The sequence below is a fragment of the Papilio machaon genome, chromosome 23 (genome assembly GCF_912999745.1).
Source record: "Papilio machaon chromosome 23, ilPapMach1.1, whole genome shotgun sequence".
Taxonomy (NCBI): Eukaryota; Metazoa; Arthropoda; class Insecta; order Lepidoptera; family Papilionidae; genus Papilio; species Papilio machaon.
Genome location: NC_060008.1, coordinates 518,624 through 538,639, shown reverse-complemented (window position 1 = coordinate 538,639; position 20,016 = coordinate 518,624). Strand labels below are relative to the sequence as shown.

The 20,016-nt window shown below is 34.9% G+C and overlaps 1 protein-coding gene across 2 annotated transcripts; it reads right to left on the bottom strand.

The window, feature by feature from the left end:
• Nucleotides 1-2,141: 2,141 nt before the first annotated feature.
• On the bottom strand, nt 2,142-19,789 carry LOC106711271 (protein transport protein Sec24C). Of its 2 annotated transcripts, XM_045683678.1 has the most exons (19): nt 19,692-19,789; nt 17,622-18,739; nt 16,907-17,496; nt 16,549-16,666; nt 16,233-16,318; nt 15,726-15,915; nt 15,375-15,484; nt 14,507-14,620; nt 13,746-13,832; nt 10,790-10,975; nt 10,336-10,483; nt 9,150-9,310; nt 8,668-8,836; nt 8,019-8,231; nt 7,505-7,699; nt 6,497-6,697; nt 5,246-5,439; nt 4,372-4,512; nt 3,013-3,091 (listed from the first exon to the last, which is right to left on the bottom strand). In XM_045683678.1, the coding sequence occupies exons 2-18, from the start codon at nt 18,718-18,720 to the stop codon at nt 4,378-4,380; spliced, it is 3,996 nt and encodes a 1,331-aa protein (XP_045539634.1). In that variant the 5' UTR covers nt 18,721-18,739; nt 19,692-19,789; the 3' UTR covers nt 3,013-3,091; nt 4,372-4,377. The 2 variants fall into 2 exon arrangements, with proteins under 2 accessions (XP_045539633.1, XP_045539634.1); XM_045683677.1 differs by lacking the exon at nt 4,372-4,512 and having other exon boundaries at nt 2,142-3,091.
• Nucleotides 19,790-20,016: the final 227 nt, after the last annotated feature.

The following is a 20,016-nucleotide window of genomic DNA, read 5'->3' as shown; positions in this document are numbered from 1 at the left end:
TGATCTTGATGAAATTTGACACGGTTATACAATATAGTCTGGAAGAACACATAGGTTACTTATTAATTTTTTTTAGCGCCGCGCGGATAGAGTCGCCGGCTACAACTAGTTAAATAAAATACAAAATAATGCGAATATTTTTATTTACACTCAATTAAAATCAAGTCTTAAAATTATAGATTATAAAAATTATATATTCTAGTAATGGAAATCAACTCTTACGCTATAGTCGTAGAGCCAAAAAATTAAGAAAAAAAACTTAATTATTTAAACAATAATAACTAGATAACTTTTTAAGTTGACGGTTGATTTAATTAAAAGTATGAAAATTTATATGTCAAAAAGATGTGTTATTTGTTAAAACATATTTATGTTGGTTGAAATTATCTATTCGTAACATAGTAATAAATACTGTTTAGATCAGGGATTCTCAAAGTGGTCGATATTGAACTTAAAGCATTGCTAATTCTTACTCTGTCTTCTATTGACCTAAGTCAGAATTAATAATAATAATTGATCTTAAAAGTAGGTAATTTAGCCATGGGGGGGTCTGAGGTAACAGTTCATTTTGGAAAAGGGGGTCACTTGTTCAAAATAGTTTGGGGATCCCTGTTTTAGATAGAAATGTTTGCGTTATGCGTACACAATAACTTGACACCGAAACATATGATGGATAAGAAATTCATGTTTTATCTTATTTATTTTTTCTTAAAATGTTTATATTATTAGTAATATTAACAGATAATCAATTACTCTCATACAAATATGGCAATTCAAGTAGAAATAATTTATTTAAGTTTGATATATTATTCAAAATAAATCAATAAAAATATTAAAATTACAAAAAATATAATTATAGTTTGAAATAAATGGTAATTATAAATATATGCAAGTTTTTAATTAATGTTAATATCGAAAGCATAATATGGATATACCCGAATTATTTTTTTTAAATAAAATAATTTGTTCATTATTGTCTAGTAAAATTACGAAAAAAATCCCCTTTTTTCGATTTCTATTTTTTTTATTTGACGTTTTTACGAGTTATATAAATGAGATGATTAATCAAACCATTTTGACTTCATAATACAATTTAACCAGCATTTTAAATAGTTTAACATTTTTACTAAATGGGAATACAAATTCAACTAAAATTATTATATTTATTAAGACACTACTTTGCTTTAAATTTAATTAACCAAAAAACATTTTAAGGAAATCTAAAATACGCCCCAAAAAACTAATGAACATCAAAAAAATTTTGTACACAATCTAAGTAGCTTGTCATTTAAACGAGAGAATATTTTTTTTTTAGTATAAGATATGATTTGTATACCTTTCTTTTATATACAAGTTAATACTAAAAAAAGACTACTTTTGTCATCAAAATCAGTATATATTTATCCAATACACAATATTTTAATATATATTTAAACATGACCAGTCTTGTTTTGGTCGTTTTTTCTAAATTAGGCAGTGATTTATTCTGAATTGAATAAGCTGAACTTTTCTATATATGTCATAATTACTATTAGAAATTATATATTAAAGAATTGGGCATTGAAACAAACAGATATACATGTTCAAATATATATTTATATATGTTTATATGTTTTTTATTACAAACTTTTAACTGATCTATATTCTAATTTAGTAATATAATAAATTACAATAAAACATGGACATACCCTATATCAATATTTAAAAAATAAACAATTTTTTTTATACAAAATAATAGTTGAAAAATATTATACAAGGCAGACCGTATCCATGTTATGTATTGTATTTTATTTCGTACATACTGAACTATATCCATACAATAGTTCACAATCATACAGTTTACAATCTAACAGACGTTACAGTCAAGACAAAATCAGATTTATTTCATTTAATATCTGGTTACACGATTTAAATGATAGGCCTGGTGACGTCGTTACCAGGAATAAATACTGAAAAAAAATATTAAACACAAATCAAGAAAATGACACCAAAATCTAGATAATTAATGATTAATGTCTAAACGTGGGTTTCTGAGTAATCTCTGTATAAAACATATTGTCACCTCTGAAAAAAAAAACAGTGATAATAATATATTTTAAATGGAGAATTCGGTTTCAGAAACCAAAGATATAAAAGTCGCCTTCAATTAAAGTTTCTATTTTAAACCTTTGCTAAAACTTTCTCTTCTTCCAGACTTTCATTGCGACGTAAATCATTAATGATATTATTTCCCAATTAATGTATACAGAGTGTTCACATTTCCCAGACTTTCATTGCGACGTAAATCATTAATGATATTATTTCCCAATTAATGTATACAGAGTGTTCACATTTCCCAGACTTTCATTGCGACGTAAATCATTAATAATATTATTTCCCAATTAATGTATACAGAGTGTTCACATTTCCCAGACTTTCATTGCGACGTAAATCATTAATGATATTATTTCCCAATTAATGTATACAGAGTGTTCACATTTCCCAGATTTTCATTGCGACGTAAATCATTAATAATATTATTTCCCAATTAATGTATACAGAGTGTTCACATTTCCCAGACTTTAATTGCGACGTAAATCATTAATAATATTATTTCCCAATTAATGTATACAGAGTGTTCACATTTCCCAGACTTTAATTGCGACGTAAATCATTAATAATATTATTTCCCAATTAATGTATACAGAGTGTTCACATTTCCCAGACTTTCATTAAATCATTAAACATGTTATCATTAGAAAACATCATACTGTAGAACTACACTGCAATGACACTTATATCAATACTAGTCATCCCTTTCATTATCTTTAGAAAAAAACAGTAACAACATTGCGACATAAATCATTAACATAATTATTCTCAAAAAGACGTGTAATCAGGGTACATACAGGTTGTTTGAATTTCCAAGGCCTATCATTCGTACGTAAGTGATAACGTTAGGTAAAGGCTAGTGCTATAGCAGGGCGCGGATTTCCTTGTGTATCTGGCAGAGGTAGTCTACGTAGGAGGCGCTGCCGTCCACACCGCGGTCCTCCACCAGGAAGTGTCTCAGCACAGCCTCCATCTTGTCGTGCTGACGCATTATTGTTAACTAAAACAATATATAACAGAATTTAATCGTCAGAAAAAATTATATAAAATTAATGATTTGACAAAAGAATTATTGAACAACCTGTATAATAAAAATGACAACTTTTACGATTTTGAAATTTTTGTTAGTTATTTATTTTGGATTATTTTTTTTACAATTTTCTTGTCGTAATTATATCCTTATACAATTTTGAAAATCTCGTATTAAGTATTCATTGTTGTAATAAATCACTACAGATTTTTTTCCAGCAAATTTCAAAGCATTTAAGCCGCAAACAGAAGTAAAATATGGAATTTAAAAGCAAATTTCAATCAACTCAATTAATATCCCGAATTAGAAGTGTTCCCAAACAAGACATGTAAATATTATACCTTTAAAAAAAAAAGGAAAAAAAATCTGTTTAATTTTTATGGTAAATTTTTTTTTTCTGCAACTTTATTTTTTTAAATTTCCAATTTAATTCAATAAAATTAATGAATCTCTTATGTGTAATGTATTACACATAATTATAAAGTTTTAAATCAAGAAACTAAAAAATAAAATAAGTAAGTAAGAGTATAAACAAAATAAATGCAAGCGTCACAAATAAAACCGCAAACCCTTAAAGAAGAGAACCTGTAAAAAGCAACCAAAAAAAAACACCATCACCTTTAAACCTGTCTATAATCACACTTTTATTATGAAAGAAAAATATTATCATTCCAGAGAGATATTTAGCAACATTTGGCATTTGGAATGTAGCCAATATTACACATGACTTACGTCGGAATATGCCGCATGATATATTATTACACATGACATATGACGGAATATGCCGCATGATATATTACACATGACATATGTCGGAATATGCTGCATGATATATTACACATGACATATGACGGAATATGTCGCATGATATAATATTCCATATCTCGAAATATGTCGCATGATATAATATTCCATATCTTGAAATATGCCGCATGATATATTACACATGACATATGTCGGAATATGCCGCGTGATATATTATTACACATTCCAAATTACGCATGATGAACGCTGCAACATGAATAACCACAAGCTGTAAAACAATTTATGCATACGACGCCCATAATCAATCATTTAAAATCATGCAAATTGAACACTTGTTTGGAAAAAAATGCATAGAAACTAGTGGCCCAGTGAGAAAATCCCATAATTATCACACTCAAGAATTGTAAGTAACAGTGCCTTAGTGTAGAATGAGACCCTTAGTGGTGTATAGCGTCCGTCCACCATAACCGTAAGGTGGTCCCTACCCCTAACTATAGCATCTTCTGGACCAGCTTGTGCATGGTCATGAGGCTCTCGACGTAGCCGTCTCCTCCAACACCTCGGTCCTCCACCAGCAGCCGCCGCAGCGCCCCCTCCTCCTTGCTGTGCTGCGCCATCACTTGCAACTGACAACCACACAAGTTGCATGCTCAACTCATACATACACATTCATGCATACTATTTATATTAAAAAGTTAACTTTACATCATTGAAATTAAAAAAATAAGGTATATTTTTTTATTTAGATGACTTAAAAACTAGATTTTATTTTTCAAATTTAATTTTTTTTAAAAAAAATAAGGATTTCAAATTGTGTCTATAATTCCAATCTTTTTTTTTCACATATATATTTCTCATCAAGTAAATATTTTCCGAATTGTCATAATTTATTAATTAATAAAATTTAAATATAATATGAAAGATATTTGTAAGTTATTTTACAGATTTTAAATGAAATAATCCATAAAATGTTGTCAACAACAATTATTTTCCACCAAAGACAACCATAGTGCATGCAAGTACAGAATTACACTGCAGATAAAAGAAGTACAAAAGCCATAGATTCAGAATATTTAGTGTAAAGAAATACAGAATCTATTTATATTAATAATAATAATAATTTAATGCAAGCAGATAATAAACTAATATAAACAATCATGCAAATATGGCAACACTGAGATATACTGCACTGTGTTGCCACATCTGGAATTAAAAACTCTACCCAATTGGATCGATATAATGGCAAATGGGCTAAAATTATAAAAAGCTCTATTTATATTATAACTACATTTATTGCCCCAATTGGGGTATATTGTAACCCCAACTGGGGTAACATGATTGATTAGTTTGATACTTTACCCGCATAGCACATCTTCGTTTCAATCGTATCTGGTCTACCAGGTCCCTGGCTGCGGTGTTTGCTGGCGTGCCCAGCTGGGGCAGCTCGCACACCTGCGTGTCCACCTGCTGGGGGGATGGCACACCAAACATGTCCGACACCAGCTCGCTGGATGCCATCGAACCCACCCAGATTAGAATATGGACTCCATTCTCTGAAATACAAATTATTAACTTAATGCTCACTCAAAGTTAATCACTTAGTGAAGATTACCCTGGTAAAGATTGCTCAGTATGACGTCACAAATCAGTATTTCAACTTACCAAGAAATAATACATACGCTTACTGAGACTGTACGTATTTCTGAGACCAAAATCTATATACACATACACACAAATCTATATACTATACACATTTCTTAGGGCCATATATGTAAAATAATATTTTAAGTAAATGCGACATTAAACAAGACTCACTTTACAAAGCTAAATTAAAATTGAAGTCGTGGTTATGGAAACTATCATATGCGGAAACTGAGAAAATCATTAAAATAGTACATTAAATAAGAATAATTAAGTGATTATTTATGGATTGAGTTGTAATGAGTATATTTTGTTTTCTTTTGTAGTTTACTTAACTCCTAACTTCTAATATTGTTTAATGTCCATGTGTTGCCATCTAACGATGTTTCTTATTAAATCACTGAGCTGGGTCCTCGCGATACAGGCTGCGCCTAGTGCGAGGATCCTGGATAATTCACTGTATTTTTGGATGTCAATAAATAATTTTTCATTTTTTTTTTTTCATATATAAAAGAAAGTCGTGTTAGTTACACTATTTATAACTCAAGAACGGCTGAACTGATTTAGCTGACAATTAATGGGGAGGTAGCTTAGAACTAGGAGACGGACATAGGAACTTTTTTATCTTGTGCACATTTTTTTTATTCCGCGCGGACGGAGTCGCGGGTAAAAGCTAGTCTATATATATAAATACTATATAAGATTTTGGTCTCAAAAACCCACGATTAATGCAACACTCAGTCGTTTATCCATTTATTGTAGATTTCTCATACAAAATCTACACTTAGAATACATACTTTAATCATACTAATATTATAAATGCGTATATTTAAATGGATGGATGGATTAATGGATGTTTATTTGTAGTTATCTCCGGAACGGCTCAACGGATTTTGACGAAATTTAGCACAAATGTAGAATTAAATCTGGAAGAACACATAGACTAAGTGATAAATATTTAAAATTCACCTAATAGATAAATTCCATGATCGGTGATCTTGTCTATGGACGCGCGCAGTGGTGTGGGCGTGGCCTGGTGTGGGGGCGTGGCCAGTACGCCCGTGTGCAGCGGCAACAGACGAGGGTACGTGTATGCCAGAGATAAAGACACATCAGCACACAACGCACGATACATCGCACATGAACGCTCGTCACACGTCACATCGGCACCTGAAAATATAAACAAATATATTTATAAATGTCAGTCTTTTACATTTATCTGGAGCCGGAAACCTAATTTATGTCTTCTTTCCCTTCCCAAACTTTTCTTATATAAAAAGGATGGGAAGGGGAAGTGGATTTGTCGGGAGTAGACAATTGCATAGTAATGGATAATTATCTCATTGTTCGTCCCTTTAAAGGTAGGCAACGCATCTGCAATTAGAGTTGTCTGTGGGCGGCAAACGAGTAAACGGCCACCTGATTTAACCGCTGACCATAGACATCCGCAATGGCAGCTGCTTTGCCTACCCTTAATCGACGGAGGAGACGCACAATATTTCCCTTTCCTATGCGTTCCGTCCTTCGTCAAATCAACTGCCCTTTCTCATACTTTCCTTATAAGAAAAGAGTGGAAAGAGAACTAAAATTATTCTTCCGGCATCTCACTCATCAGACTATGCGAAATAGCTTTTTTTTATCTAAATAGGGACTGATCTAGACAATTCTACAAATAATTGCACATTGCTACAAATAGATTGAACTAGAGTTCTTTTAAAAAAAAATAGCTTAGCAAGGTATGCTATGCCACACTAGATTTACAAAGAAGTCAAAACTAGAGTAGACCATAGTAGACCGGAGTAGACTGAACTAGACTATAGTAGACCGTAGTAGACTATAGTATACCGTGGTAGACCGTAGTAGACCAGAGTAGACTATAGTAGACCGTAGTAGACCATAGTAGACCAGAGTAGACCGTAGTAGTCTATAGTAGACTATAGTAGACCATAGTAGACCGTTGTTTAGCGGTCGACTTACCGCCAGCAATGGCATCAGAGCGCAGTATACAGCTGGTGTAGAGAGGGAGCAGCTTCATGGACTCCGGCAGCACGAGCTGTCCGGCGGAGGAGGGCGAGGCGCAGTGCCTGCGGTAGGCGGCCAGCGAGCGAGCGCAGCGCTGCGACAGACCCTCGCGCACCTGACTCGGTGTCGCATCTCGCAGCGCCCACACAGCTGGAAACAGTCAGACAAAAATAATGTCTACTCTAGGCTATTAAATGGAAACTTTATCAGATACTAGCTATCGCCCGCGACTCCGTTCGCTCGGATTAAAAATAACCGTAATAAGTAGGCTATGTGTTCTTCCAGACTAAGTTGTACCAAATTTCATATCAAGATCCGTTCAGACGTTACGGAGATACCTTCAAACATCCATCCATCCATATAAACATTCGCATTTATAACATTACTATGTCTTTAACAATTGAAGTTACTATTCAATTAGTAGGAAAAGAGCCTAATCTTTATTTTCCCCTTTCCCTTTGTTTTATACCTTGTTTGTTGAGGAATGCAATGGTGGTGTCTAGCTCTGCGGAGCGGTAGACGTCAGCGAGCTGGTGTGCCACATTGAGGGCGAGGTTGAGGACCCGCAGCCGGCGCTGGCCGCAGCGGCGTGTGTACAGCAGCGCCGCCTGCACGAACACACCCTCCTCACCGGTCAACTTGTCGTCGTGTTTTATCTCAACACCGATAGCCTTATCTGCATCTGTATACAAATGTACATCATTTTTATGAAGCATTTGGAAGTAGACGGGCGGAAAATGAAGTAAACGGAAACGGATACGGAAACGGAAGTAAACGGAAACGAAGTAAAGGGAAACGAATACAGAAACGGAAACGGAAGTAAAGGGAAACGGATACGGAAACGGAAGTAAAGGGTTACGGATACGGAAACGGAAACGAAGTAAAGGGAAACGAATACAGAAACGGAAGTAAAGGGAAACGGATACGGAAACGGAAGTAAAGGAAACAGATACGGAAACGAAGTAAAGGGAAACGGATACGGAAACGAAGTAAAGGGAAACGAATACAGAAACGGAAATAAACGGAAACGGATACAGAAACGGAAGTAAAGGGAAACGGATACGGAAACGGAAGTAAAAGAAGTTTGAATGAATAGTTCAGTTGTATTTTTTACTCACCGATAGCAGCAAGTTCAACATCAGTTGTGTTGGACATAAAGAAATGTCCGAAGAAGTCAGTAGCGCGCACGCCGGTGGAGGTGCGCACGCGCATCACAGCGTCGTGCGCAGTCGGTCGCGACACCACACGACGTACGTCCCAAGCTAGTCGGTGACCGTCTGTCTCCGCCTACAAACATATTATTTACACTAATATTATCAAATCAGTCTTAGCTAATCGGTTAATAGTTAATAAAGCTAATCAGTTAATAGTCGGTTTCTTAGATCAAAATGTCTGTTCAAAACATAACCTCATCCCACTCATTATCAACAAGACAGAGATAACGATACTTTTTAGAAGGATTTTGGTCCCAGAAAACAACAAATTACAGACAAATTTCTTATATTAGGATTCTCCAAATGACTTTAGAGTTTTAGTACATTTATTTTTAGTTTTAAACTAAATATATAACAATATAGTATACGTATAATATATTACTAACAGTAAAGTATGTATATTTGTGTATCTGTCCGCCTGTGAGTCGCGGCAGTTGTCCAATGGTGGCGGCGTCAACGTACGCATTGTTACATACAAACAGCTCCACACAAACACCGGCAGCGGAGCACGCCTGACCCACCTCGTTGTATGCAGTCGTCTGCGGCACTAAAACATACATACAATCATACAAATATCTATATATATATAGTCAGAAAGTCGTGTTAGTTACACTATTTATAACTCAAGAACGGCTGAATCGATTTGACTGAAAATTGGTGGGCAGGTAGCTTAGAACCAGGAAACGGACATAGGATAATTTTTAACCCGTTTTCTGTTTTGTATTCCGCGCGGACGAAGTCGCGGGTAAAAGCTAGTATTATATATATAAAAGAAAGTCGTGTTATTTACACTATTTATAACTCAAGATCGGTCGAACTGATTTAGCTGAAAATTGATGGGGAGATAGCTTAGAACTAGGAGACGGACATAGGACCTTTTTTGTCTTGTGTGCATTTTTTTATTCCGCACGGACGGAGTCGCGGTTAAAAGCTAGTATTATATATACGAATGTTTACATGGATTAATGGATGTTTATTTGAATGTATCTCCGGAACTGCTAAACGGATCTTGATAAAATTTGGCATGCTGTTTTTAATTCCGCACAAACGGAATCGCGGGTGACAGCTAATCACTCCACTGTATCCCTATAACACTAACTGTGGGTTTCTGAGACTATCGTCATATACTATGTCATCTTTGGACAGTATGTTTAAAAATAAATTTTGTGGTCTCAGAAATCAATAGTAAATGAAAGAATACATAACCAATAACTTCTTTAAAACTTAACATATAGAATTTGCCCGCGACTTTGTCTGCGCGGTTTATTAAAACAAATCTTATAATAAATATATCCTATGTCACTCTGACATAGTGTAGCTTCACAACAGTGAAAGAATTTCTCAATACAATTGCCTACTTTCGGAGCCTACTAAATACAAACAAACAACATTAATAATTTTACTATAGATACATAGAAATATACATTAAAAAAACATAACCTTCCTTAGTTAATCAGATAAAAAATAACAAGCCCTTAAGTCACAGATTCATAAATAGGCGACATATTGTGACGTCATAACTTTAAATAAAAAAAAAAACGGTAAAAAAAGTATACAAAGAAATTAACTCACTGAGTATTTGTTTTTCCTTATCAGTTCCCAACAATTTCCTGTCCTCTCTATTGATAAGTTTCCCTGGCGCATTGTAAGTTGGCAGGGAAGTGTGGAACACCAGCAGCTGACCTGATGTATCCGCAGCTTTCAACGCTTCTAGACCAGCCTGGAATATACATTGTATTTAACAAACAAGCAAACAAATACAGATGCCTTACTTTAACCGACAGAGGAGGGGACGCAAAGAAAAGAATACTTCCCCTTACTATGCGTCTCTGACAAATCCTCAACCCATTCCTATCCTTTCCTTAATAAGGAAAGTGAACTAAAATGATGTCTCCATCACCACACTCATCAGATTATACGAGGAATTGCTTCCACTTGAAGCTTATCTTCTGTCCGGTTCTGGTATTTCACCAGAAGAACCCATCCATGCAACAGTTGTTGCTGACGACCAAGAGATACAACAGACCTGTACAGCTGGCAACAGTATCGTCTCCGTCTCCTTGTTGTCGTGGAACATGTTGGGCAGCTGCTGCAACAGCTGCTGCAGCACAGGACCGCTCTGCTCCGCCGGGGACAGGAACCCGTCCAGCAGCGGCACGAACACATCCGACACGTCACCAACTGACAGCATCTGAGGCTGGGCCAGTGTACCCTGCCCGGGGCAAGATCAGTCAACGACGGCCAACTTCAGTAATTAATGTACAACTCTAGTAATCAATGGCCAAATTTAGTAATTATTGTACAACTCTAGTAATCAATGGCCAAATTTAGTAATTATTGTACAACTCTAGTAATCAATGGCCAAATTTAGTAATTATTGTACAACTCTAGTAATCAATGGCCAAATTTAGTAATTATTGTACAACTCTAGTAATCAATGGCCAAATTTAGTAATTATTGTACAACTCTAGTAATCAATGGCCAAATTTAGTAATTATTGTACAACTCTAGTAATCAATGGCCAACTTTGGTAATTATTGTACAACTCTAGTAATCAATGGCCAACTTTGGTAATTATTGTACAACTCTAGTAATCAATGGCCAAATTTAGTAATTATTGTACAACTCTAGTAATCAATGGCCAACTTTGGTAATTATTGTACAACTCTAGTAATCAATGGCCAACTTTGGTAATTATTGTACAACTCTAGTAATCAATGGCCAAATTTAGTAATTATTGTACAACTCTAGTAATCAATGGCCAACTTTGGTAATTATTGTACAACTCTAGTAATCAATGGCCAACTTTGGTAATTATTGTACAACTCTAGTAATCAATGGCCAAATTTAGTAATTATTGTACAACTCTAGTAATCAATGGCCAACTTTGGTAATTATTGTACAACTCTAGTAATCAATGGCCAACTTTGGTAATTATTGTACAACTCTAGTAATCAATGGCCAAATTTAGTAATTATTGTACAACTCTAGTAATCAATGGCCAACTTTGGTAATTATTGTACAACTCTAGTAATCAATGGCCAAATTTAGTAATTATTGTACAACTCTAGTAATCAATGGCCAAATTTAGTAATTATTGTACAACTCTAGTAATCAATGGCCAACTTTGGTAATTATTGTACAACTCTAGTAATCAATGGCCAAATTTAGTAATTATTGTACAACTCTAGTAATCAATGGCCAAATTTAGTAATTATTGTACAACTCTAGTAATCAATGGCCAAATTTAGTAATTATTGTACAACTCTAGTAATCAATGGCCAACTTTGGTAATTATTGTACAACTCTAGTAATCAATGGCCAACTTTGGTAATTATTGTACAACTCTAGTAATCAATGGCCAAATTTAGTAATTATTGTACAACTCTAGTAATCAATGGCCAACTTTGGTAATTATTGTACAACTCTAGTAATCAATGGCCAACTTTGGTAATTATTGTACAACTCTAGTAATCAATGGCCAAATTTAGTAATTATTGTACAACTCTAGTAATCAATGGCCAACTTTGGTAATTATTGTACAACTCTAGTAATCAATGGCCAACTTTGGTAATTATTTTACAACTCTAGTAATCAATGGCCAAATTTAGTAATTATTGTACAACTCTAGTAATCAATGGCCAACTTTGGTAATTATTGTACAACTCTAGTAATCAATGGCCAACTTTGGTAATTATTGTACAACTCTAGTAATCAATGGCCAAATTTAGTAATTATTGTACAACTCTAGTAATCAATGGCCAACTTTGGTAATTATTGTACAACTCTAGTAATCAATGGCCAAATTTAGTAATTATTGTACAACTCTAGTAATCAATGGCCAAATTTAGTAATTATTGTACAACTCTAGTAATCAATGGCCAACTTTGGTAATTATTGTACAACTCTAGTAATCAATGGCCAAATTTAGTAATTATTGTACAACTCTAGTAATCAATGGCCAAATTTAGTAATTATTGTACAACTCTAGTAATCAATGGCCAACTTTGGTAATTATTGTACAACTCTAGTAATCAATGGCCAACTTTGGTAATTATTGTACAACTCTAGTAATCAATGGCCAAATTTAGTAATTATTGTACAACTCTAGTAATCAATGGCCAAATTTAGTAATTATTGTACAACTCTAGTAATCAATGGCCAAATTTAGTAATTATTGTACAACTCTAGTAATCAATGGCCAAATTTAGTAATTATTGTACAACTCTAGTAATCAATGGCCAACTTTGGTAATTATTGTACAACTCTAGTAATCAATGGCCAAATTTAGTAATTATTGTACAACTCTAGTAATCAATGGCCAAATTTAGTAATTATTGTACAACTCTAGTAATCAATGGCCAACTTTGGTAATTATTGTACAACTCTAGTAATCAATGGCCAAATTTAGTAATTATTGTACAACTCTAGTAATCAATGGCCAACTTTGGTAATTATTGTACAACTCTAGTAATCAATGGCCAAATTTAGTAATTATTGTACAACTCTAGTAATCAATGGCCAAATTTAGTAATTATTGTACAACTCTAGTAATCAATGGCCAACTTTGGTAATTATTGTACAACTCTAGTAATCAATGGCCAAATTTAGTAATTATTGTACAACTCTAGTAATCAATGGCCAACTTTGGTAATTATTGTACAACTCTAGTAATCAATGGCCAACTTTGGTAATTATTGTACAACTCTAGTAAGCAATGGCCAAATTTAGTAATTATTGTACATTTCTAGTAATCAAAGGATAACTTTAGTAATTATTTTGCAAGTACAGTAAAAATAACCAAATTTGGTGATCTGTAGGCAATATCAATAAACTAATTGTCGCCCGCGACTTACGAAAAACACATGGAGTACTTATCGAGTATTTTTTTTAATTCCGCGCGAACGAAGTCACGGGCGACAACTATTCTTTATCATAATATTTTCAAGGAAATTCTGTTTATTTACTTTTTTTATAAATACCTTTATATTATAAAAATGTACTGTAGAACTGTAAGTTATGAAACCAACTCTTGTATAACTCTTGCCATTCTCGTCTTTGGGCATTGCCTGAAAATAAAATCTTAATATGAAAAAACATTTTAAATAACTAATGTCAAAGGAGTTTCAATAGTTTTTAGTTAGATGTCACATAGAAAAAGAAGTATTTTTTGCGGCCACACGAATTCGCCCAAATGGCGAAGCGACCGCTGCCCATAGACATTCGCAATTACAGATGCATTGCCTACCCTCAATCAACGGAGGAGACGCACAAAAAGAGAATATTTAACCTTCCTATGCATCTCCTCCATCAAATCCGACTCCCCTTCCCATCCTTATAAGAAAAGGGGTGGGAAAGGAAAGAGGACTAAAATGAGTCCTCCGGCACCACACTCATCAGACTGTACTTGGAATTACTTCCACTTTCTGCCTGTCTTCTGTGAGGTCGTGGTATTTCACTGAGCGAGGACAATTCCTGCAACTGATGTTGTTGTTGCTGACCTCTACCACTGTTATAGTAAATTATAATTTTGTAAATCATCATCATCAACCTGCCCTTATCCCTATTGAGGGTCAGCACAGTATGTACTCCTCCATACATCTCTATCAGCTGTCATATCTGAATTTACCCCCTTCTTATGCATATCCTCTTTCACACAATCCATCCATCAGAATTTTTATTTAATCCCTTAAACAAGTAATTAACAAATTCAACTATAGACAAATGTATATTAGTTACTGACCTCAATAAAATCCATAATGTTATCGCAGACAGTTTGCAACAAGCCGTTCTTTATAGAATTGTATGAGACATCGATAACAAACACTATAGCCGGTGGGTTAGGCAAAGTATTGTTCTGAAATAACAATTAATTGCCACACTTTAATTGCCACAATCTTAAAGTATAGTGACCTCATAGATGGCAGTCAATGTGTTGATTAATAAATTAATTAATTATTAAAGCATATTATATCAATTTATTAAGTAAAACCGTGTCCTATGAGAATTTATATCCACATTTAAAAACAAGGATGTCTGACCCGTTGGGTATAACTCGAACTAAAATATGACAGCTCACTAATGACAGAGGGTGTCATCGTCAAAAAAGTGTCACAATACAGTTTTATTACCTATATTATTATATTATCTATATATATAAAAGAAAGTCGTGTTAGTTACACTATTTATAACTCAAGATTGGTCGAACTGACAATTGATGGGGAGGTAGCTTAGAACTAGGAGACAGACATAGGAACTTTTTTTTATATTGTGTGCATTTTTTTTTTAATCCGCGCGGACGGAGTCGCGGGTAAAAGCTAGTATTTTAAAAGAGAAGAGTGGACAAATGGGAACATCGAGGTTGATCACACACCAGAGGACCTGCAAATGTGCTACCGACCTATAAGGAAACGGTATGCTCGCATCTTAAATTATCCTAAGTCGTAACGGTCTGAAAATACAGCATATGGCAGACCATTCCACAGTCCGGCTGTGCTAGACAGGAAAAGTCATTCTGACAGAATTAACCGCGACAGTAGCGCCTCTCTCACATCTCAAATATTCTTGGTTTGACTATACATTTATATTTCACTAGTACAAAGTAAACTTACCCTACAATATTCTTTAGTGGCAACAATCTCATATGTCCCCAATGCCATCTCAGCTGGCACACTGCCGTACTGCTGCATGCTGTTTATGTACTGGGTGTACTCCATCGGTACTAAAATAAACATAACATTGATTTAAATGTACATATTATATCCTAAATTGGCAAAAAAAAACTAAACTATCTCTATTAATAACCATTTAATGTCTTTTGGTGCTGTAAATATAAAAAAACGCATCAATATTTCCTTTATTTTATGCTCCTTTTAAATAAATGCTAGCAATTATTTTTATTAGTTTTTTAATAGCAATAATTTTTTCCCTAACTCGTTACTAAACATTCAAAGACAACTTACCTTCAGTAGTAGCCTTACAAAATGCACATTTGAAATGTCTTCCCGCATCAATGAATTTCATGTTTGGACACATGTATGCCTTACAGCGGCTGCAGCGCACAGGACCCATTGTTGGGGAGCCTGTCAGCGCTGCAAAGTCTATCACCGGAGGCTCCTGTTCTGATCCCACTGTTTCTGCCATTGGAGATATCTGAGGAGACACAGTTTAATTAACCGTGAGTAGTTTTAAATTGAGAAAATCCAGGAAATTAGTATTTTTGTTTGTTCTAAATAGTCACAGATTACATTTAAGGGTGAGTTTATCTTTTTTTTTATCTGGAAATTTCACTATTTCGTTTTTAACAGCATTTTTTTTTTTTTGTTTTCTTAGAAGGGATAGAGTAAATGATTGATGCTTGGTTTCTTAGACTAAAATCTCTAAATCATATTATCTTGAATAAAATAGAGATAACAGCATGAATTTAAATGGAAATTTTTGTCTTAGAAACCTATAATTGGTATACTTACAACCAGACAGAACGGCATTGCAGTTTGCTTGAGTAAGTCTGTCGTGACTGGCACACTGTACATGGAACTTCTGATGTACCGAGGACCTGTTTATTGATAATAACTATTATATCTTTAAATAAATTGTCATATAAACATTTATACATATAAATATATTATATAATAGTTTTTGATATATACATTTTATAACAATAAAATGCATATAAACACGATATATAGAAGAGCTAACTATCATAAAAAAAAACATTGTTTCACTTTCTGCAAATAAATTTGACTTGTCATAAGTATTTTATTTATATATTTGTTATATACTCACTTGAGTTACCCTTGTCATCGACAATGAAGTCAGTGGTGACAAGCGGTGGCACCAAACCCTTCTCGTTGGTGACAAACACACCGCCTCTGTTCTGTTGGTCATCTGCCATCACTTGGATCTGAAAACATTCATATTTAAACATGCAAAACATTTCATATTTACTTTGAAATACAAACACATCAATGTAATATGTATGAATCTAACTTAAAAAAAAATTTAAAATCAATAATAATAGTATATTTTAATTTAAAACACCTGGTTAACTTCAACCTGACACTTGCATATGTCAAAATGACATCTCACTTTTATCCAAATCAGTTCAGTTGTTCAGACTAATAGACACAGACATTGTACTTACTGGACTAGGCATTTGATCAGGATCAAGACGCCTCTGCTGTGGCTGTTGTGAAAACTGCTGTCCAGGATAACTCGGTTGCTGCCCTGGGAAAGGTGCATATCCTGGTTGCTGCTGATATGCTTGAGGTTGACCAGGCATCGGAGGTTGTCCAGGCATCGAAGGTTGACCAGGCATGTGGAGTTGGCCAGGCATTGGGGGCTGTCCAGGCATATGGTGTTGGCCCGGCATTGGTGGTTGGCCAGGCATATGGTGTTGGCCAGGCATTGGCGGTTGGCCAGGCATTGGCGGATGGCCAGGCATTGGCGGTTGGCCAGGCATTGGCGGTTGGCCAGGCATTGGCCGTTGGCCAGGCATTGGCGGTTGGCCAGGCATTGACTGTTGGCCAGGCATTGGCGGTTGGCCAGGCATTGGCGGTTGGCTATGCAATGGGGGTTGGCCTGGCATCGGTGGTTGGCCAGACATTGGCGGTTGACTATGCATTGGGGGTTGACCAGACATTGGTGGTTGGCCGGGCATTGACTGTTGGCCAGGCATCGGAGGTTGGCCTGGCATTGATTGTTGAACAGACCTAGGTGCTTGACCTGGCATTGCTAAAATAAAAAAAAAAACAGTAAATAAAAAAAAGTAATATATACAGTAATGTTTTTAAAAATGTTTATGAAGTGAAAATTATTAATTTTTATAATATAAGTTGCTTTGAATGTATGATTCTTACCTCCGTAAGAGCTTGGTGGTTGGCCAGACTGTCCAGGTGGCCCAAACCCAGAGGGAGGTCTTGCTTGAGACAGTGGTGGGGGCATGTGAGGTAAGCCAGGCATAGAAGGGAATTGTGACTGGGAAGATGGAACTTGCTGGGGTGGCATACCAGGTTGAGGAGGAAGACCAGCTTGTGACTGTGGTGGACCAGGTGGCATTTGAGGACCCATTTGTCCTGACATAGCACCCTGCTGCGGGGGCATGCCGGGCATTGGGCCTCGAGATTGTCTTTGATAGTCAAATCCAGTTGGTGGCCCACCCGGTTGACGCATTTGTGGAGGCTGAGAACTTGGCTGGGATTGCATACCAGGACCTGATTGGTTCAGAGGTAATCCTGCCTGACCTGGTGCTAAACCTTGCTGGTTTTGGAATCCTGGTTGACTAGTAGGTGGAGGCATTCCTTGAAAACCACCCGTCTGTGGTGGTTTGACCTGTTCAGGGCCATTGGGAGGTCTTCCCATGATACCAGGTTGGGGTGGAAGCCCAGGTTGGGAATGTGGAGGCATCTGTGACATTTGCGGTGGGGCACCAGACTGTCCCGATGGTGGAGGGCCTGATTGGGATATCATTGGCTTTGATTGGCCTTGAACCATTTGACCTGGAAGTGGTCCTTGAAATTGCCCTTCCTTACCAGAAATTTGACTGAACCCTTGGGCTTGGGTGGAAGCTGTAGACATGGGAGGTTGTATTTGAGGTGAAAATTGAGAAGCTTCGTTTCCTTGGGGCCTTCCTGCCATAGAAACCGGGGGCCTCATGTTGGGAGGTAACTGACCAGGTCCAAAATTTGATGTAGGTGGAAAGGTGCCCGGTGGGAACTGTCCAGGTGGCAACTGAGAAGATGGAATCCCTTGTGGTCCATTCAAGTTCATATTTTGCATTTTATTTGACATCTCAGAGGGGTCAAACTGCTTCATAGGCATTTGTGGACCATTTGGAGGCATTTGGCCATAGATGTTGGCATTCTGTCCGTTGTAGTCTTGCGACGTTGGTGGGAAGCCCAGGGGATTAGAGGGTGCATTGTTATTTTGTCCGGGTGGCAGATATTGAGGGTTCATCATGTTGTTAGAAGCCGATCACCTGAAAAGATAGAAACCAACTTGAAAATGTAAAATCACTTATGGTTTTACATTGTTTTTATACAATTTGTGCAATAAAAATTGGTAATAATGCATTAGATGACTTTGCAAGCACTGGATATCAAATTATTGTGACAGATTATGTATTTGAAAATGAAATGAGAAATTTTGCTAGCATTCTTAATTCAATTTAAGTTTATGAAAAGTTTATACTATTACTAAACAAACCACACTTTAGTTGACTTTCAAAATAAAATTGTATTATAATTATAAACTATATTTTTACATTTCTTTTTCAATTATTAACAATATTTTTTATCTTTATAAAAGATAAATGAAAACTTAAATAAGATTTAACACTTTCAATTTTTAACACATCAAGATGTAACAAAATATATGAAACATTTTTTTTACACAAAAAGTCTTTGGTTATTTATCATAAAATTTTATTCAAGATGCTTTAAGTATTAAAACAAGAAATCTACACAGAATGAGAACCTAGTTGAAAATTATTAAAATATTTACATAACAAAATGTGTCAATCCATAATTCCTATCATAATAGTTTCGGTATATAATGTACCTTGTCATGCATATATGTTATGGGTATTACTTATAGATTATACTTACTGGTCAGCAAGTCATCATTACTTAAGATACCATGTAATTAAGGGATAATTAAGCGTATGAAATTAACTACGAAAATTCAAGAATGTTTGGAGCATATCAAACTTGACTTGACTTTTAAAATATGATTTACATGAGTCCTTTATTTATATTGACATAATAATCTAGAAACAAATACAAAATCTAATAATATCTCTGAAAATATTGTAAATTTGAAGTTTGACAGATGCCGTCTTAATTTCTAATCACTATATCTTAGCTCATGTTCATTACAAACGAAAGTGGTAAATAAAAAAGTAAAATATATAAGCATTTTCAAATACTTACGGCTTATAAAACGAATTTTTACGATTTTTTGCAATAAAAAATATAAACAAGACACATGAACAGCACAGAGTTTGGGGCCACGTATTCTGGCATATAGTGTTGTCACGTTAATACCGCTTATGTGGAACTTTTGAAATTTCCGCGGTTATGCGTATAAGGAAACGTTGGGACAGATTCATTTATTGTAATAAGATAGATTTTTACCGAATTATCGCAATTAATTCTACTTCAAATAATCAAAAATCAATTGCCTAATGTTTAAGATTAACTTGAAAAAGACAATGTATTTTTTACATTACATCAAAAAAAAAAATTTACGAGTCAG